Source organism: Halictus rubicundus, chromosome 5, assembly GCF_050948215.1.
Source record: "Halictus rubicundus isolate RS-2024b chromosome 5, iyHalRubi1_principal, whole genome shotgun sequence".
Lineage (NCBI taxonomy): Eukaryota > Metazoa > Arthropoda > Insecta > Hymenoptera > Halictidae > Halictus > Halictus rubicundus.
This window is the reverse complement of record NC_135153.1, coordinates 16467635-16487674: the sequence shown is the minus strand read 5'-3', so window position 1 is coordinate 16487674 and position 20040 is coordinate 16467635. Positions and strand designations below refer to the sequence as shown.

General features: G+C 39.2%; 1 protein-coding gene across 4 annotated transcripts in view; it reads right to left on the bottom strand.

The window, feature by feature from the left end:
- Positions 1-18015, bottom strand: part of Cdase (neutral ceramidase) — a 53944-nt gene extending 35929 nt beyond the window's left edge. The window contains exons 1-7 of one of the 4 annotated variants that reach the window (XM_076788594.1): positions 17999-18015; positions 8640-8823; positions 7578-7721; positions 6316-6492; positions 5502-5629; positions 4989-5187; positions 3542-3748 (exon numbers count right to left, since the gene is read on the bottom strand). In XM_076788594.1, the coding sequence (XP_076644709.1) occupies positions 3542-3748; positions 4989-5187; positions 5502-5629; positions 6316-6492; positions 7578-7721; positions 8640-8792 (1008 nt within the window). In that variant the 5' untranslated portion in view covers positions 8793-8823; positions 17999-18015. Of the gene's footprint in view, positions 1-3541; positions 3749-4988; positions 5188-5501; positions 5630-6315; positions 6493-7577; positions 7722-8639; positions 8824-10897; positions 11162-12367; positions 12626-14671; positions 14820-17998 lie in introns of those variants that run through there. The other 3 variants (XM_076788591.1, XM_076788592.1, XM_076788593.1) reach the window with 3 other exon arrangements.
- Positions 18016-20040: the final 2025 nt, after the last annotated feature.

Genomic DNA, 20040 nt, shown 5'->3' with positions numbered 1-20040 from the left:
ATCGAAAGAGAGAAACTCTAGTTCGGGGAACTAATCTGCATGCGAGCATGAGCGTTCGGAGTTATGATCGTCCGAGGTCGAGACGATTGCGAGGCGGATACACATATGTAAACGAGTTGCTGTTTATTAAGTGGTAGAAAGCGGTACGTGGTTCGCTTCAGGATCGCTGAAAGGCCAGATCTCGTTTTTTTTTTTTTTTTGTAGTGTTTTTCTCGGCTGGGAAATGTGAATTATGGGGTTTTCCTCTGCTGACTCTGTACTCGGCAATTTTACTGCGGTCGAGTTGATTGTTATAAGTAGATTGCGGATTCTTATGCGTTTGTTGCATTTGGAAGCTTGCGAAATGCACGAAAGTGTTTAGGTTCACAAATTTTAACGACCTTTTTTATTTAATTTCTGTCATGGGAAATGTATTTTCTTATTCTAACCTTTTGTGAAGTTAAAGGCCAATTTTGAAGATGTCTCTAATTTATTTCTAACTTATTTATTCTTTTACTCTGATCTTTAGTGAAATTGGAAAACAAATTTTAATATTTTTATTTTATTTCTGTCACACGAAGTCCTTTTATATCAACTTTTTTTTTTTGTGATATGGTCTTCGAAATTGTGCATTTGCATAAGTATTCTTAGGTTAATTGTAAACATCCGATGATATGAGATTAAAAATTGAGAAGATTCGCAGCCGAGATGAAATAGAAAGAATCCTAAAAATTAAACTGAAAATTGTAATGAGAGTGTACGAAGCTAGCAAAACATTTTGTACAATAGAAAGATTAGGACAGATTGGAATAGAACAGCGTTTTCACACAAATTCCAAATTAATTTATCGATTAATTTAATGAAAAATTGTCGCACACAACACCGCTTTCTGTTTTCCACTCAAAAAAAAAAAACAGAAACATTAACATTCTGCCTCGAGATCGCAAAAACAGAACAGTGCTCGAACCTATATTTTTCTAATTGTAAAATACACGTAGAATATTTTGTAAATAAAAATGAAACCTGTACTCAATAAAGGAGATTGTACAACAAAACCACAGGTGAGACAGTACCGAGGAAAACACTTTTCTCGGTGACGGGATACCGCGCAGGTGAAATGATTCCACTGATTCAATTAATAACGAATCTGAGATGGAATCTGAACTTCGTTTACCCGGGAGAAAGAAGAAAAGAAAAGCAAGAAGAAAAAAAAAAGAAACTGTCGTCCACGAGGCAATCAAGCCCAAGTGCATGTATTCAGGATAATAATGCTCGGTTACAATGATTCGTTAGAGGCTGATCACGTCGAGAGATCGTCTTAATGAGACGAAGAAAGCATCCCTTGGTCACGATTTCCACGGAAATAATTCAACGATATGGGAATGAAAGCAATCTGAAACAGTTGATCTTCGTTTGCTCTTTCTTTTTAATTAATTTTCTCTAAGCTCGACAAAAGTGACAGAGGATGTCGAAAAAGACAGATATAAACAGACATAAAATGATCTTAGAAATATTCTAGATTCACAATCGAAAATTGTTTCCGTCGGTTAAACTTCACCTTGGCAACCCAGAAATTATTAACTGTTTATTAGATAATTCTGTACATCTTGACGAAAAAATCTCATAAATCGAAGTTTTAAGGCGAGGAATACACCGGTTCAAAAGTTAGGCGTGTTTAAATTCGAGCGATTTTAAGCGCGGAGCTTTTGTCTACGGGCTTTCCGCTGTGTCCAAGCAGAAGTCTAACATAATCGAGGTGACTAACATAAACGCGAATCTATTTTCCACTATTGCGAGCAAAATATTGTATCCGTATTTAGTAACTGATCGCAGACAACACCTCGATTATGTTTTCCTTAATGCGAGGTTATTATTGGCAAAGAGTAAAAAAGCGGTCTAGGCGTGCGCACACGATCAACGTCGGAGATGTTTGCCAGGAATGTTTATTCCATTGTAAATAGAACAAGTATTCATGAGGCGGACTACGGTCTGCCGAGTGCGTAGTGCATTTTATTTTACTCCATAGATCATTATCTCCCGTGATTTCGTTCGAGGCTTTACGGGCCCGTGTTTTTCCTTTTTCTACGCTGCAACAACGACGCTCGTTAACGAACAGAGTGTCTGTTCTAATTGCTGTGTTTCCCGGCGAGGGAAGCGCGCGAAACTGGAAACGATTTAACGTAATCGTCGATCGTTGCGCACAGATCCATCGTCAGGATAAATCACGTGAAGATAAGTCCGGTGAAAAATCATCCGCGTGCGTGACGGTTTCGGTCTTTTGTTTGTCGTGTACCTATTGTAGATTCGTTGACCGTCCCCATGATGGGAAAGATCTTGAATAGAACTGGGAAACAGTCCCTGAGAAATTCGACGTGTTTGTCGCGACCTCGGAGACTCGGTGGAAATTCAATGGCTGCGGGAAAATAGGGTCTCCCCCCACCCCCACCCCCTGATGAAAATCAATTAACAAACCTGACGGAGAACGGCCGGAGTAAATGATACCACGAGGGAAAATGTCCTCCTCGCCCGTAGAATTAATGTCGGCTTCTTCTGATCCACGAATTTATCACGGATTTCGCGGAAACGATTTTTCACCATCGATCTTGTAATTAATGACCGCGGTACCTCCCCGAGTCTTCAGACATCAAATTACTCTCACGTTTCGATCTCAAATTGCTCTCGCGTTTAGATCTCCAATTACCATCTCGTTTTGATCTCGAATTACTATCGCGTTTAGATCTCGAATTACCGCCAATTTAGATCTCAAATTATTGAAATAATAATTTTAAATGGCAGAAATGTTGGAACGTGAATTTAGAAAAGTCAGAAACATGTGAACGTGAATTTTACATGGCAAAACTATTTTAATGTGAATTTTAAAAAGTAATGATTTAAGATCATAATTAGTAATCTCGTGTGTAAAGATATTAGAGATTTAAGATGGAGTTAATGGTGTTAGGGAGATTAAAGATTAATTGGATATGGGACACCCGGTACGCTCGAGCTCCAAGTTTCATTATTGCCTGTAAAACGGTTTGTGCCACCGACTAATTGCATCGCAATTTTGCCAAAAGAGAAGATATATACAGTTAATATTCAGAACCCTCTGTTAGCAATAGTATTATTCCATTAGGACGGCATTGTTAGCCCAATGCCAGTCTCATTTGCTTCAAACGGATAAACTGAGTCGAGTTAAAGCTTGAATGGAATTTACTGCTTCGTAGAAATTGTTTAGGAACAATTTGCCCTGTGTACATTCACAGATTTATTAGTAATAAACTTTTAGTACTGTTTTCAGTTCCACAATTTTTATTTTCTTACAGATAATCTTCAATTATTTTAATATCTTTATTTTGAACAAGTCTTTGTTTCTAGAAATCCTTAGTACACTAGATACAGACCTTAATAATATATACAGTAACTAATACTGTGTCTAGAATTCTTATTTTTATTCGCAGAACGATAAATAAATTTTCGTAGTCATTTCTTTCAAGTTCAGTGTAGATTGATTTATAAACACCTGTGGATTAAATAAGAAAAATAATTGTGTAAAATGACTCACCCATGACTCCTTGAAGATCTTGTTGGCAATGATGCTGGTGCTCTCGTACATGTCCCTTCCTGGTCCAGAGGCGAAGCACATCTCCTTTTTCCCAGGACAAGTGTACTGTTCCGAACAGTTTTTCCCAGTGTACTCGCATTTTGGACCACGTGTGTTCGGCGAAACGTCGCCCAAATTAGTGGAGGCGAAGGCAGCCACGAAAGAACCCTAATTTCCAGAAAGATGCGCTTGTTAAGTCAATTATTAACAATCATAGCTGAGAGTCACACTTCAGCACCACATACTAGCTCAAATCAAACACCCATAAAACTTAAAAAGATTGTACTAGATTAAACTGTACTGCGTACAGTACTTATCAATATAAAACTAACAATATCTACGATTAAAACTGTAATCAGGTTTAATACAATGTTTCTAACAATTTTAACCTAACGTCAACTCTATCGTAGCTATTCTTATAATTGTGAAATAGTAAGATAGTTGCAGAAGAAGAAAGTTAGAGCATCGAGCGGTAGAGGTCGCTTTTCAACAGCAACGACATCAGGTTTAATACAATTTTTCTAACAATTTTAATCTAACGCCAACTCTATCGCAGCCATTTTTATAATTATGAAATAGTAGGATAGTTGCAGAAGAAGAAAGTTAGAGCATCAAGCGGTAGAGGTCGCATTTCAACAGCAACGACATAGGAGTAGAGTATGCACAGTCTGAACTATGGACACCTCTGCTTCAAAGTGCGCAATTTCTCTCGTTAGTAAATCGAGCATCCTCCATTCTGGTTCAGTTGTCAAACAAACTGGACGTTAAACACGATCCGACTTAACGTCGACTGCATCAAAAGCGTGAGTCTAAATACCACATTGTTGGCTACTACTTGCTGCCTTCTATTGGCACTAATGATCACAGAGAATTTGAACCATAGCTCTAGAAAATTTTTCGAGAACGACTACATGTTAACAATGTAGAAAACTACTAAAAATTTTTAGACTTTGGAAAATTTAGAACCTGTTTACATTCACAGCTTCCATTTCAATGTCTTATAGAACTCGATTACTTAACTCTAATATCAAAATTTGCAAGTGCAGCAAACACAGTGATTTCTCTATATATGTCGCCAAGGCCTGGATGATAAACGTCGCGGCATTATCCCCCCAGTCAAGCGTTTCAGAAAAATTTAAGAACATTCTTATAGTGTTTTCAATATACTAAAAATATTAAGAAAATACGTTTTCATTTAGCTCCTCCTCCTGAGCAATTACGAATTCTCGAAAAGTTAGATTGCAAATGAAGTGACTGAAGCGCCTAATTGGAAACTGAAGTTTTGTATGCCTTCAGAGAGTCCGCATTGGCTTAATTAAAAAAATTCTCAAGTCGATCGAAAAGCGAACTTTTAATAATAAACTAAAAAAAGTTCTGACAGGCCTCAAGATTAGGCGCGAGGCCTCACCTTGCCAACCAAAGCGTCCTTGTTCATCGCCTTCTCGAACAGAATCGAGGCGTAGCCAACATTATCGCTGGACACCAAATGATTAGTGTTGTTCATGCTGGTAGGATGAACCGGGAACCAATTGATGACACCCAACTCCTTGTTGTCCGCGCCGACGAATTGCATTTGCGTCAGGGTCTTGTCCACGTCATAATTATACCTGGACAAAGTAAAATTAAATTAATATTCACCCGTGAAGAGACCGTGGACATGGCAAGGTTAAAGTAATTTTCGCGAAGTAATAGACTGTGAAGTTTTATGCAAAATTGTCTGCATCGATTACAGCGAACAGAAGGCAAACATAAGTTTCTTTTTTCCTTTAACAACTTTTAGAAGCTGGAACTAACGGAAGCTTTTAGGTTCTTTTAATCTATTTTCTGCTTTAAATTACAGCTACCCAATTTTTATAATGAATTCATAAAATCAACAGTCTAGTGATAACCATCTTGTGCGATCATGATCGACCGTACTCACCTGTCTCTTTCGTGTTTGGGATTATTCAGGTACGCAAGAGGACTCCTGTTGATGTTGGCGCCCAGGACCTCACCGTCCGTGATGAAGATGCGACCTGGCACCACAGAGTCGTGGGCTCGCTCGATGCTCTGCAATGTTTGCGTTCATGTTAATAAAAGTCAGTTTTGCGTGGTCTGCATTGACGTCAATAAAAATCAATTCTGGAAGATTTGTATTGACGTGTCAGTAAAAATTATTCCAAGGACGTTTGTAACGACCGGAAAATAAAAATCATTTTTGAAGTGCTCGCATCGACAGTCTAATAAGATCGTACACTAGCTAAATCATTGTCGTAGCAGCTATAAAAATTCTTTAGGAGGTGTGTAAAAATGATTTTTGAAATATTCCATTGGTCTCGACTTGTTTCAAGATTGAAGTACGTCTTGATATAAGCCCAATCCTCGGGTCCGTTCTGTGACATAGATCGTGTAGGACTGCTACTTACGAAAAATAATATGCAATTATATAAAGATTATGAAGAAATAAGTAAAAATGAGTTAGCAATAGTATGGATGCTAGTCATTCTTGGAAGAAAAATGAAATGTGTGAACAATGAACGAACAAATACAGATAGAGGCGAGTGGTGCACGATAAACAAGTCCGTTGTTATTATTGAAAATTGGCATCGGATAAGAATTAGTGACTAAACAGCTCACGAGTCAAGAATGAGCCGATAAAACGTAGATTAAAAATGCATTTGTCGAGTAACGTCGCCACAGATAACGTTCTGGGCGGGTCAGGTGTCTATAGTAGGGAAATGCGTGGAGATATTTACCCTTGCTATACCAGCAACCATAGCGTCGAACGTTTCCTTAACGAACCCGAACGCCGTGATGTCGAATAACATGTCCTGCATGAATCCACCCGGCGTCGAATGCGAATGCGTTCCGCTAATCATCACATTCTTCTCAGTGTACATGCTGCCAAACTGCGTCTGCAGTTTCTGCAGCACCTGCGCGCCAACATTCAATAGTAAATAGATTATTTACAGTCGCGCAAAAATTATTTGTAGACGACGTCACCTGAATTTTATTACTAAATCGCAAACTAAAATTCGAAGACTATTCGCTAACCTCCCGAAAAATTGAAAGATTTGTATTTATTCGTCTTCAAGAAAATGCAACCAGCATGGAAGTAAGTAAGAATGAATAAATTGTACTATTCTATTAGCTATTGTCATTTTCCAGTTGGAATAAAACGTCTTGAAATTAAATTTTTGAAAAGAGAAACTTTTTTCTTCTGTGAATGGTGATCAAAATAATTGCTTTAATTGATTCACCTTCAATATTGTGCAAACCAGTATGGAAATACGTAGAATGAATAAATGTACTATTTTATTAGCTATTGTCATTTTCCAGTTGGAATAAAACGTCTTAAAATTAAGTTTTTGAAAAGAGGAACCTCTTTCCTTCTATAAAAGGTGATCAAAATAATGGCTTTAATTAATTCACCTTCAATATTGTGTAAACCAGTATGGAAGTAAGTACGAATAAATAAATTGTCCTATTTTGTTAGTTACTTTCATTTCCAGTTGGAATAAAAGGTCTTGAAATTAAATGTTTGCGAAGAGAAACCTGTTTCTTCTATGAAATGTGATCAAATTAATTGCTTCAATAGTTCTCTTGGAGTTTCCATTGACAAATTAAAAAATTCCATTTTAGAAAGGGAGAGACCTCTTTTCTCTCATGTGATCTAAATAAATGAGATTGCTACAATAGTTCCTGTGGGGTTTCCATTTACAATAGAGGATTTAAAAATGCAACATCAGAAAAAAGATTACGATATCGACTACAGTATTCTCTGGTGAAAAGATGGTAATATTGAAGTCCATATTAAATTGAACGAATTTTCAATATTCCGTTTCAGACAAATGCTTTTTGGTTTCAACAAGCGGAATTCACTGCTTAGTTTTATTCTTCATAAATCAATACAGCAAAGAGGTAAAGTTAGAGATGATAAATGACAAAGTGGCGCGGAAATTGCCTCGAACTGCAGAATCAGAGATTGCTATAAAATGAAAGGAAACTAAAGGATTACCGCTTGGCGAACGCCATTTCCAATCATCGCGCTATCCACGCTGACGAAGACGAACCTCTCCTCGCCATCGTCTATGATGAACGCTCGGGAGAATGTTCGTAGATGGAGTCCTGATCCCTTCTGATCGATTTTCGCATAGCCCATCTGGAAAGCAAACAATACTTTCGAGATGTCGTCTGTCTCTGACGTTTCCGAGAAATTAATCCAACACTGTCAACAAATCCTGCGGAAACAGAATTCGATCAAACTGTCAACGAATAGTGCAGACGTATAGCACAACAGGCAATACGCAACCAGGAAACGAATAATTCCAAGAACAAAAAATTCAAAATATCTCAATTCTATTCATTTCCATTATAATTTCAAATCTATTTACAATCTTGATTTCGACTACATTAAATATACACTTATCTCAACTCTTTTATTTTATTAGATACGAATTTACTTCTACTTTTAACCCTTTGCACTCGGCACTATTTTCATTCTAAAACTAAATTTTTCTTCCGTCTTAGAATATTTTCATTTTATTCATACGAAACTGATCCGATTTACACATATGATATTTAAATGTTTAGTAATCTATTGAACAAAAATTATGTAATGTTACAAATATTTTGTAATATTTTTTGTAATTTCTTTGAAATAATGCCACAACAATTTCTAGTGGTGCTTCAGAGTCACCACTCGAGTGCAAAGGGTTAATAATTCCATTAAATACAGTTGTACGTAATTTGTATTTAATTTTTCAAAATTCTATTTTTAATCATTTTAACGCCCGCAGTTGAGTTCGTTGAACGAAATAAAAATTGAAAGGTTAATGTCTTTGTTACTAAGAGTACTCTTTGGGTCTCATATTTTGCAGATTCTAATTTTCTAGAATTAGAAATATATGACGGTAATAACTTGAGAAAAATTTGAAAATCTTGCTACTTTCAACGTACGGACCAATTAAGCAAGGAAATTCCGTAGCATACCAAAAATTGAATTTTAAAGTCTGAACGAATAATTTAGCGTCCCAATTTTCGTCAGTGAACACAGTCCTAGAGAATGTCGAGTACTCACAAAAATGACTTCCGCCGTGGGCCCAGTGGTGTCAGCCCTGCCTACCCCGATGCCGTAGGATGCACATGCACCGGGCAATGCAACGAGGTTCAGCAGCCATAGCGAGACCAGTCCAAGGATCTGCAGGCGTCTTGCAATGACCTGTGTCTCCATTCAGCTTTCTGAACCGCCCAGCCTGATCGCGCTGAAATCGAAAGATCAACTGTGTCAGCCATGCCCGGTTCCCACGGCTTTAATATCATTCGTCGTTCTGTGTACACTAGAAATCGGACATTCTGTCACCGACTTTTTCTCTCTCTCCCCCCCGCCCCTCCAACGGCGCACTTCTGTCTCGATAACACGGTGAACTTGACGGACGACTATCATTTGAACGCGTCCAATGTTTACGATCGCGTGTTTGATAAGCTGCGCAGACTTATCGGCTCGCGAACACGGTGTGCCGCAGCTGCTTTTTGTTTATAATTAGACGCGGCGAGCAACACAACTCCGAAGAGAACCGAGATGATCCCGATCGCATGCAGATCGGTCGATCGAACGCCTCCGGCATCACCGGTTACGTAACCTCGCACTCGTTCGACAGCTGGTTCGATGACTTCTTCAGCCTTATTTGTGCGAATCGGAGTCTACAGTGATTTATCGGCGGTTTTGTGAGAGATGTTGATAGTCATTGATATTCTGACACGCATCTTGACGCATTATCTCGAGACACACTTTCATCATGATTTCTCGTTAAATTGGCAACACAGGTTGTACTGATGTTTGACACAATTTTTAGTGCATCGGGCAACTGAACGAAATAATCGAGTCAATTATTTTTCTATTGAAGAACATTGAAAATAAAATTTCCAGAATGGTCGCATTGATCTGAATAATATTCTCTGATGACAGAAAATAAAAATGTTAACACTGTTCTACTTCGATGAAACTGAGTTCAATTGTAGAACCATATGAAATGTTAGTTTTCTCAAATCCCGAATAATTTTATTAAAATATGAAACAATTTTGCATTACAGTTTGAAACACAAGACCCCACAGCAAAAGAAACAAATTTCCCAATATACAGATTTTGTTTCCCAAAATTTCAATTCGAGGTGTTGCAAATTAGTTCGCAAGAACTTGAACAACTTCAAAATATTTTCAAATATTCACAAACTTCAAAATATTTTAAGAGAGCCTCCGCAGTCATTCTACTTTCAACTGCAGCGTCATAAACAATACGGCTCCTTTTACCTGCATTTCCATACCGCAGTATATGTACTACTTCCGTCACATCAAAATCTACTGGAGCATTAACCAAAGCCGACCCTAATTGAAAGACCGTCAAACCTGGATTATACACATAACAACAACGAAAAATTTTTAAACTGAAAAGTAAATCTTTGGAAATGCAAACTGGCACAACTGGTGCGTGAGGCGTCTCACAATAATAAGAATAATCGCTCCAGGTGCTAAAAGCATATTCGTGTTTCATAATCTTGGCTCTCGGTCCTCAAGATAAGCGAAATTCGCCAAGGACGCGAGCTTCCACGCCTCGGAGACAAACTTTTCGGAGGATTTTTCAAAATTCCGATACGGAAATCCGAAGGTTGTCGCTTTCGACAGGTATTACGACCAGTCGGAATGCACTAGAGCAGGAATGTATAGTGAACGTTTTGTGAACGCATTCCACGGTTTCTCTCGCCCACAAGAAGGATCACGGGATCCAATTCTTTGCTGTGTCCGGAGATCCAGTGCGACTTGCGGCCATTTTTCCCGTTGCTCGATTTAAATTAGTTACACTGAGGATTTTATGCATTTACGTCAAAGGAGAGACGACGACGACGAGGATAGAAGTAAACTGTGAAAATTCCATAAAGATTATCGTGAGAAGGAATATAATTTGTAAGAACTATTGTTTCTTACAATCAACCCAGAACATTTTTAATCCGCATAAAGATCCGAAGTGTAGTCACGGTTATCTGAACCGGAACCATTCCTAGGCTTATGGCAATTTCTATCTTGAAGAAATCGAAGTTTTATCGATTTTATAAATTTCTTTACGAATACAGTGATTTGTTAAAAAAAAATTTATTTCCATGTTCGAACTGTTCACTTTTTGGTTTGACTAATTTTTCAACCATCTTTTATGTCATATTAAAAATGAAGTTCGTGATTTTATAAATTTCTCGCGAATACTGTGATTTTTTCAAGAAAGGAAAATGTCTAACCTGTACTGTTCGTTTTTTCGTGTAATTATATTTCGAGATAATATTGCTTACAGTATTTCGAAGGAGTCGCCGAGCTGAAAGTATACGATTTCCTTCGTTAGCGCTCGCTGATGCGTAACAAGGCCAGACATTGTTCTAATGAACGCGACCGTTCGTAACACTTTCCGCCGTAACTGTACTAGAAGACGAGAAAACGAACGGTCAAAATTTCTGTGACGTTTGCCCGAAATAATTTTGCGTAAGCAGACCGTAACGTGATCGGATTACGTGTCCGGCGGACTCCCGATGGACAAACCATATACATACTACGACGCCCGTTCACGTGACTACACCTGCAGCTCGTTTGACAGTGTCATTTACCAGCCGGAATGCTCATTGTTCGAAATGACTGTGTGTGCTCTTCACGGAATTCGCATGCTTCCGTCACGCTCGCTGCGCTACGTAGTTCGTATTTGTCATCGACAAGTTGTAAAAATGATTCGCGCGTTAAGTTGCTGGACTACTACGAGACAATATGTACACTATTTTCTCATATTAAACAATTCCGATATACCGTTTTTAGTCGTGCGAATTTGCGTCAGGTATGCGTATCATTTTAGCAAATTCATTTACACTCGTGTATTTTTGATTGACAGCAAATTGAAGCGGAATTTCGATTTAAAGGGATTTTAAAATTTCATTTAACGAAAATAACAGCTACCGTCGTACACAATTCATCAAATCAGAAGCTTCTTCAATTAGGCACAAAATGGGACCGAAATAAGTCACAGTACGATCGGCATAAAATAGAAACAGAGCGATCAATTCATAGAAAATTCATCGAATCAGAAGCTTCTTTGATTCGGCACAAAGTGGGGCCGCAATATGTAAATTACAGCACAATCAGTACAAAATCGGAACAAAGCGATCAATTCATAGAGAATTCATCAAACCAGAAACATTTTGGATTAGGCACAAAATGTGACCGAGATAAATCAGAGTACAATCGGCATAAAATCGGAACAAAGCGATCAATTCATAGAGAATTCATCAAATCAGAAGCTTCTTCAATTCGGCACAAAATGGGACCGAGATAAATCACAGTACAATCGGCATAAAATCGGAACAAAGCGATCAATTCATAGAGAATTCATCAAATCAGAAACTTCTTCGATTAGGCACAAAATGGGACCGAGATAAATCACAGCACAGTCGGCACAAAATCGGAACAAAGCGAATTCATAGAAAATTCATCAAATCAAAGCTTCTTCAATTAGGCACAAAATGGGGCCGAGATAAATCACAGCACAATCGGAACAAACCGATCAATTCCTAGAAAATTCATCAAATCGGAGCTTCTTTAATTCGGCACAAAATGGGACCGAGATAAATCACAGCACAATCGGCACAAAATCGGAACAAAGCAACCAATTAATGTAGAACCGATCAAATCAGAAACTTCCCAAATTGGAAAGAAAATGGAATCAGATCATATGAAAACGAGAAAGCATAATCGAATGTCACAAAACAGAAAACACTCACGGAAACGAATCGGAACAGCGTTCAACACGAGCACACTGCGCTTTCTAACTCGTCCTCTTATCGTGGTCGATTAGGGCTAATCTCGGCTCACAAGTATCCAGGAATCGTGCAGCGCTTCCTTCGGCCTGATTCGTCGTATCAACTGCATTCTAACGAATTCGCAGCCGCGTCCGGCGGCGGTTTCGCGCGACTTCGCACGGTCAAAACAAATCGAACCGGCACAGCCGAGAGTGCAGCATCCAGCAGCTTTCACCCGATATTTCTCGAAGACGCAGCCAACCTGCGTTCACCTTGAGCTTCGACTGACGTCGATCTCACTGACACACTGCACCTTTTACAGCAGTGAGTCAGGCAACTACAGCGATCTCGTTCCGAGCACGTGGCACGCCTTCGATCCGATCCCACGCGAGGAAATCGAAAGTCGATAGCTCTCGTCTGCTCGCGTTTGCGAGACCAAGAGAATTTTCGGGAGTTAGTCAGAACTGCTGGGAACAGGTCCGAGAGTTCGAAACGATTTGCATATTGCCTGGCGGTGATTTGCGGATTATTCATTTCTCGAAATTTGTCTAACGTTTCTACAAGATTTATTTCGCACAGAACGTCCAGTTGAGTCAAGCTATTTTTAATGATGCTACTTTAATTTTCTACGATTTTTAAATTTACCGCTTGTGAGCCAATAAGGTCATTAGTTCTTTAAACAGTTATTTAGACAGTCAGTTGTTCGAAGTGCTCGAATCTTCTGCAAATAGAAAGCTGTGGTCGTTGCATGGTGATTTAACTTGAACGTAGTCTTTAAAGCAATGAAAAGGTAATTGTCAAGCAATTTTAAGAACAATTCCAGTCCACTTCTGTCCATAATCCAAGTGTAATGAATCTCTGACATTTTTACTGCAGCGAATTCAAAGGAGAAACATAATCTTTTGTCGTCTTAGTCGGAACCAGTCGCGGGCCTATGCAACGGTCGAAACACCGACAACCCACTTTATCAATTGTACGATCTATTGCCAGCAATTAGACGCAATAAAAAAGCAAATATTAGTATCTACATAGTGATCTCTATTCAACGTAAAAAGGGCTTAACTTCACGTTGGCAACCCAGAAATTTTTAGTTTTTTTTCTATATATCTTGAACCAGTGAATTCCTCGCCTCAAAACGTCGATTTTTGACATTTTCTTCTCAAGACGTACGGGATTGTATAGTGAAAAGTTAAAAATTTCTGGTTTGCCCAGGTGAAGTTTAACCGAAAGAAGTCAACAACCAACAAGATAATCCAATCAGTCGAACGACGATTCACAGAAAAAATTCCTCGCCCAGGAGTTTCCACTTCTTTTCTCGGAAACCAGATTTCAGTGAAGCAGGTGGCTCAGATTACCATCTTTGGTGGATCAGGATACACTATACTTTCGGCCATGGGCCCAACCAGTTCGCTGACACAAGACACAAACGTTGCACTGGCGAGCGATGGGGAAACTGCAGTTCCTTATGCACTTGGAATTGAAAGTACGTTGAAAGTTGTAAAATTTGGGACTGAACAGACTTTTACACAGAAACAATTTACTATAAATTAAATATCGAGAAATGAATTCAATTTCATTTCAATTTTCATTTTGCATAAAAAATCCAGAGTCTACTAATTACAACTGTTTCAAGATCGAACTATTATCTCATAACAATCGTTCCCCTAAATCCACAATTTTATGAAGCTTAATTTTTAGTTAATCAAAATTTGCCTTCAGTCTGTAAAATAAGTAACACTGTTCAGTCAACCTAGTGCTTACCAGACGCAGTGAAACGACCAATTAAAATCTAGTTAACAATGAATTCGACCCGACAATCACCCATTCAAAAAATTCTATAGAGTCTCGTGTGGCTGACAACGTGATTCGATTAATTATTGTATAAGCTACCGTAGAACAATACGCGACGACAATACATGCAAGTAATGAAAAGAAAAATGGATCGGTGGGACGAGATACAAGCGACGCTGCAAGTAATTAAAATCTAGTTACTAATAAATTCAACCAGACAATCATCCGCTCAAAAAAATTCTCCTCGTGTTAATAACAAGGTGATTAAATTTGTTATTGTTCAAACAGCAGATTAATTAAACAGCACACAAATTAAAATCCGGTTAGCAATAAATTCGAGGAGACGATGATCCGCTCAAAAAATTCTTCTCGTGTTAATACCAGGGTGATGAAATTTGTTATTGTTTAGGCAGCAGTGCAGTAATGGCTCGTGAAAATAATAAAGGGAAAAACGGATCGGTGAGAGGAGCGATGCGACAAGATAACAGTACTCACGCTGGTCAGAGCTCCGAACTCATGATCGCCAGAGTCGCGGGATGAATGATCGAGAGGGAACGGCGTTGGATCGCAGCGTGGACAGAATCGATCGAGAACCGGGAGAGAGGACACAAAGCTGCGTGAACAGCTGGTCAGCACCGGCTGCCAGGCCCTTACCGAGCAAGACAGCTCGGTCGGAGCATCAAATACGCTCGGACTGACGCGTCACGAGGAGGGGAAACGGAAACGATCCTCTACGGCTATTCTTATATGTATGTACATACATCAGTGTGTACACTGTCTCGCTCTGCCGACGCGTCGCTTCGTCTCTCTCCTCTCCGCTACTTCTTCCTCTTCTTTAGCCCCCTTTTGCTCTCTCCTCATTCTTGCGCTCGTTGGGCATTCATAGAGTCGAACTCTGACTCGTCGGATCCACGCTTTGTCCCGAGCCGACGCGTACTGGTCCGGAACGTGTGCAGGGCACTTTTTCAAAATTTTAGAAAAATCTCACTTCGGACCTCTAATTAGTTTGTCGTCGATTAGGCTGCAGATCTTTATGTAAAATCAAAATTCTTATCGATTCCCGTCGTATTCGTCTAGGGACCCAATTACTGTGGGGGTATCAATTACTGTGACTATATTTATTATACACATTTTTATAGCACAATGAAATAAATGTAATATCTCTTTTTAGGGCGGTCTGTAACCGTAAAACTGTATTAGGGAAATATCGGCGCGGGTCAGAAGTGACCCCTGCATAGGGCTAGAACTCGCAGAAGCCCGAGAGTTAATGTTGATGAACTTAGAAACTCGATGAGAATTTTTATACAAATTATGTACATCCATCCTACGTGCAGTCTTTGAAAATGTACCGCTTTGTAACTGCACATAATGCAATCGCATTAAATGCAATTAGCCTCCAGACCTCTCGTACATTTATGGTGTACAGTAACGTTGAATAGTTGTAAAATATAATATTCAGTAGAATTTAATGCAATTTGATTTCGTCTTTAACGTACTGATTTGATGAAGGAAAAAGTGTGTGTGTGTGTTAATTCTTGTGCAAAGGTATACATTTGTGTAAACTTTCGCCACCTACCCAGTTACTTAACATTTATGAAATTTAAAAAATTGGGAAGGCCCTCGAAGAAATTGCACTTTGTCCTCTGATTTTTCAATGTTTATACCAGAGATTCTTTTACTCGATGCAGTGCGCGAACCAGGATACAGTGAAATTATAAAAATTAATGCTAGACTAATTCATTAACTATTTCTAAATACTGTGGAGTATTCATTTTCCTTTTCGTGTTGTGAAAGTTAATAAAAATTTGGGTAAACTTCACCGTCGTAACCGAGAAATTTTTATCTGTTTCTTTATACAATCCCGTAGACCTTGACGAGAAAATGCCAAAAGTCGCTCAACTTTAAACACGCATAACTTTTGAACCAGCGAATTCCTCTCATTAACGCTTGGATTTTTGGCATTTTCTCGTCAAGGTCTACAGGATTATATAAAGAAAAGTTAAAAATGTCTGGGTCGCCCAGTTGAAGTTAAGCTGAAATTTTAAATAGTTAAACGAAACAAGAACGGGTGACGCATTAGCCCAGGATCGTTCACCTCCCTATCTCTAATGGTTGAAAAAGATAACTTACATACAATACATTTCATCCTATCAGCAAAACGATCATTATTCCCAATAATTTTCAACATCCCAGCAAAAACCCGCATAATAAGCGACCGCGTAATCGAAAGTTTCATAATAACCAATCTCCATAAACTATAAAGGTGTCGTCGTCTAAGCCATGCAACTCTCTTCGTAAAAGAGAAATCTTTAAAAAAAAAACTAAGTGGACAAACGGGGACAAGTCACAAATAGAGTAGGACTGGAACAACAACAATGAAGGATCAGTCGCCAGTTCACCTTGACTTGAATACAGCCTCCTGCAGCGGTCCGATGTTCGCCATTTGCGAAAGCTATGCATCTCCGAAAGGATCGATAGGGCGATCAGACGTGCCAATCTTTTATAATTTTTAACGCTAAACTTACCATGGTCGATCAATTTAACCTTTTCAAACTTTGCGTACAAGTTCGTACATACAACATTATCACATCGCTATTTATCTTTACGACTTTTCCTAAAGTATGTATACAATTTCTCATTATTTATTTCTCGTTTTATTTTGTTTTTTTCCAAGAAATATACGTATCTTGTCCTACCTACCGGTCAGTTTGACCGCTGGAGATAATATGGTATTTACTCCTCTAAACCTAAACGATCAGTATAAAAGAAAGACTATTCGCAATGTGGCATGGCCAACTCAAAATAAATGAGCCGCCTTATTGAATGAGACGCTGTCAAGTTACGCACGTGCCTGGTTGACAATACTGTTTCATGGCAAATAAATCCAAACCGCAAAGGCGGACGACACAGTACGATTTTGTAAATCGAGGAGAGAGCGTCGCAGTATTTTTCATTCAGCAACAAATTGACCGTTATCTACGTTTAACCCTTTGCACTCGACTGGTGACTCTGAAGCACCACTAGAAATTGTTGTGGCATTATTTCAAAGAAATTACAAAAAATATTGCAAAATATCTGTTACATTACAAGATTTGTATTCAATAGATTACTAAACATATTTAAATATTATATGTAGAAATCGGATCAGTTTCGTACGAATAAAATGAAAATATTCCAAGACGGAAGAAAAATTTAGTTTTACAACGAAAATAGCTCCGAGTGCAAACAGTTAATTATATTAACAATAACTCTTTTAAACACGTTCACGCCGGCGCTGCTATTTGTGTTTCTCGCCGTGGGTGGCGCTCGTATTCATGCTTTACTTCTTTTCAATTAATACGCGTTAAATTTTCAACTACATGGCAATTTTTTCTAGATACTAAACAAACTACATTTCGATGGAACATTCGAGCGTGAGCCACCGGTGGTGCACACCCGACTACTTGTTCGTCTACTAATTCATTCAGCAACAAATTGTCTATTATCAACGTTTAATGTATTAACAATAACTTTTTTTGAGGACCAGTCATTCTGACCACGCACGGTAGGAACAGTTATAGAGGAAGTGTCGGTGGGTTTAGTGTTAAAGTATATGCTGTAACTTAAGTGCTAGGAAAAATATTTTTTAGCTGCCACATGCCGATTTTCAATTGCGCGGATTCGATCAGGCTAACGAGCTAAACGGTCACTTTGGTAGCAAAAGCCAGCTGTTGCCTCGCGCGATGGGAAAGTTACGGTAACGGAGCGGGACATTTTGAGAAGACATCTGTGTAGCCAGGAGAATATTCCGAGTCATTGAGACTTCGCGCGTTAATCACTCACCGAGGTCATTAGAGGCCGCGTTGCGAAAACGCTTCGGGTGTCCGCCGGCACGTTCTCAGATTGTTCCCGCACTGGGAGACCGGTTCTCGTATCGCGGCCACTTTCCACGCGAGTATTCGCGACACTTTCTTCCACGTAATCCAGTCATTTCGCGGCGGCGGCTGTCGGCGGATCGCTAGACTGCGGATCTTTCTGCAAACGCCCGTTTCGAACGGTTATTTAACCTGTTCGCGCCGCAATGGACACGAACTATCCCGTGCATGTTCGCTTTCGCTTTTCTTTCTATCGTCCTCTCATTTTTCTAGCTGACATTTCGACTAACGATGACCGGACTGTTATGCGTGAGGAAAGCTGTGTACATCTATTGCAACACGAAAAGTGTACGCAATCGTCTCAAGATAACATGGGATGCAGTTATCGCGAGATGAAAAGCGTATGCATTTACTGGAGGACAAAAATTGTATGCGTTTATTGCAAGATGGTGATTGTGAGCACTCATCACGAGACGAAGATTTTGTCGTGATGCATGGCCTTTTAACACGTTGACTGGCATGTCACCCATATGTGGGTGACGGAATTATTTGTCCTGGTTGATAATGAATTTTTACGTTTATATATTCACTGTACCAAATTTAATTGGGATCTGTAAAATGCAAGAAAGTTGGAGGACTGCTCAATATCGTACATTTAATTTTTTTCAATCTCTATTTCATTAAATAACTTGCTTTGATTTTATGGAGTTTTTGAGGTTCTAGTTTGGCAGTCAAAGTGTTAATACTGGAATGATGGAGCAAGGTATAACAACGAATTTTCAAATAAAACATTAATGCACATACAAACTGTGCACAAAAATCGTATCACCCAAGTAGAACAAAAGCGGCTCTGATAGCATAATTAACACGATGAGCCTACTCAATACCGATTAATACTAACAGTGAGCCTGCCCAGTACAAATATTAAACCCAAAATAAAAAATCTCAATTTTCATGGATAAACGCGTGTTTAAAAAATCCCACGTGCCATAAACTCGTAAAGATCCGCAGCCTATTGATCACAGAATCGAATAAACGAGACAGTCCGGGCAGCGCAACGTTCCCAAGGCATCACGGTCGTGATTTATCATTCCTCGATGACAAAGAAGGCGTTTTTTTCTCGTTCCTCGATCGATCCCGACCCTTTCGCAGACTCGTGACAGTTGGGACGATTTTACGACGCCGCCTCGTAACCTCCGTAAGGTTACACCAAAAAACACTTGGCAGCCTCTCTGCCAGCGGTTCGATAGCCTTCGTAGTTTCCTGTTTCTAGGCCACGTTTCATTAACATGGCAGAACTACCGACGGAACAACGAGAGACCGGTTCGACGAACAAACGACAAGATTTTTAATTCTGAATTTTGCTTTTCCTGTTTGCTCGCAAGAAAAAGGCTAGAAAAACGATCGCAGAACCGGAATTGACAGAAACGACACGGCACACCGGTGTTCTAGGAGAACCTGGTTTAGGTAACGTTAGAGCACCGACTGTCACTTTCATCGATTGTCGGCCGTGCCAGCACTTGCAGGAGAAAGTACCGAGAACCCGGGTTGCGCAATGATCCGCGTTACAGCCGCTGAAATCATTTCTACGTAATAAAGAGAGCCACGGTCGACGATTGTTTATTTGCACCTTGGTACTGGTGGCATTGAACGGCATGGTTGATCGACGATTAGGCGAGTCTCGCTTCTTGGAAACCGGGATATGCTAATTTGTTGGGCAATCTGGTTGAGATTGGCCAAAAGAGTCTGAGCGAGAAAATATGTACAGTGACTCCCATTTTCGAACATTCTGCAAAAACGATTTTTTAATGTCGGACCGACTTGGATTTTTTCGAGAAGTTCGAACAATTAGTTCACTGCGTGACGTGAAAGAGAAATTTTGGAAAAATTGCAATTTATCGGAACTCCGGAGGAAATACTAAAAACTGTGTGTTACCATTTTTTTATGTGGGCCTATATTGGAAGTTTAAAAAATATTAATGTGGTCCAACATTAAAACAGTTATCGCCT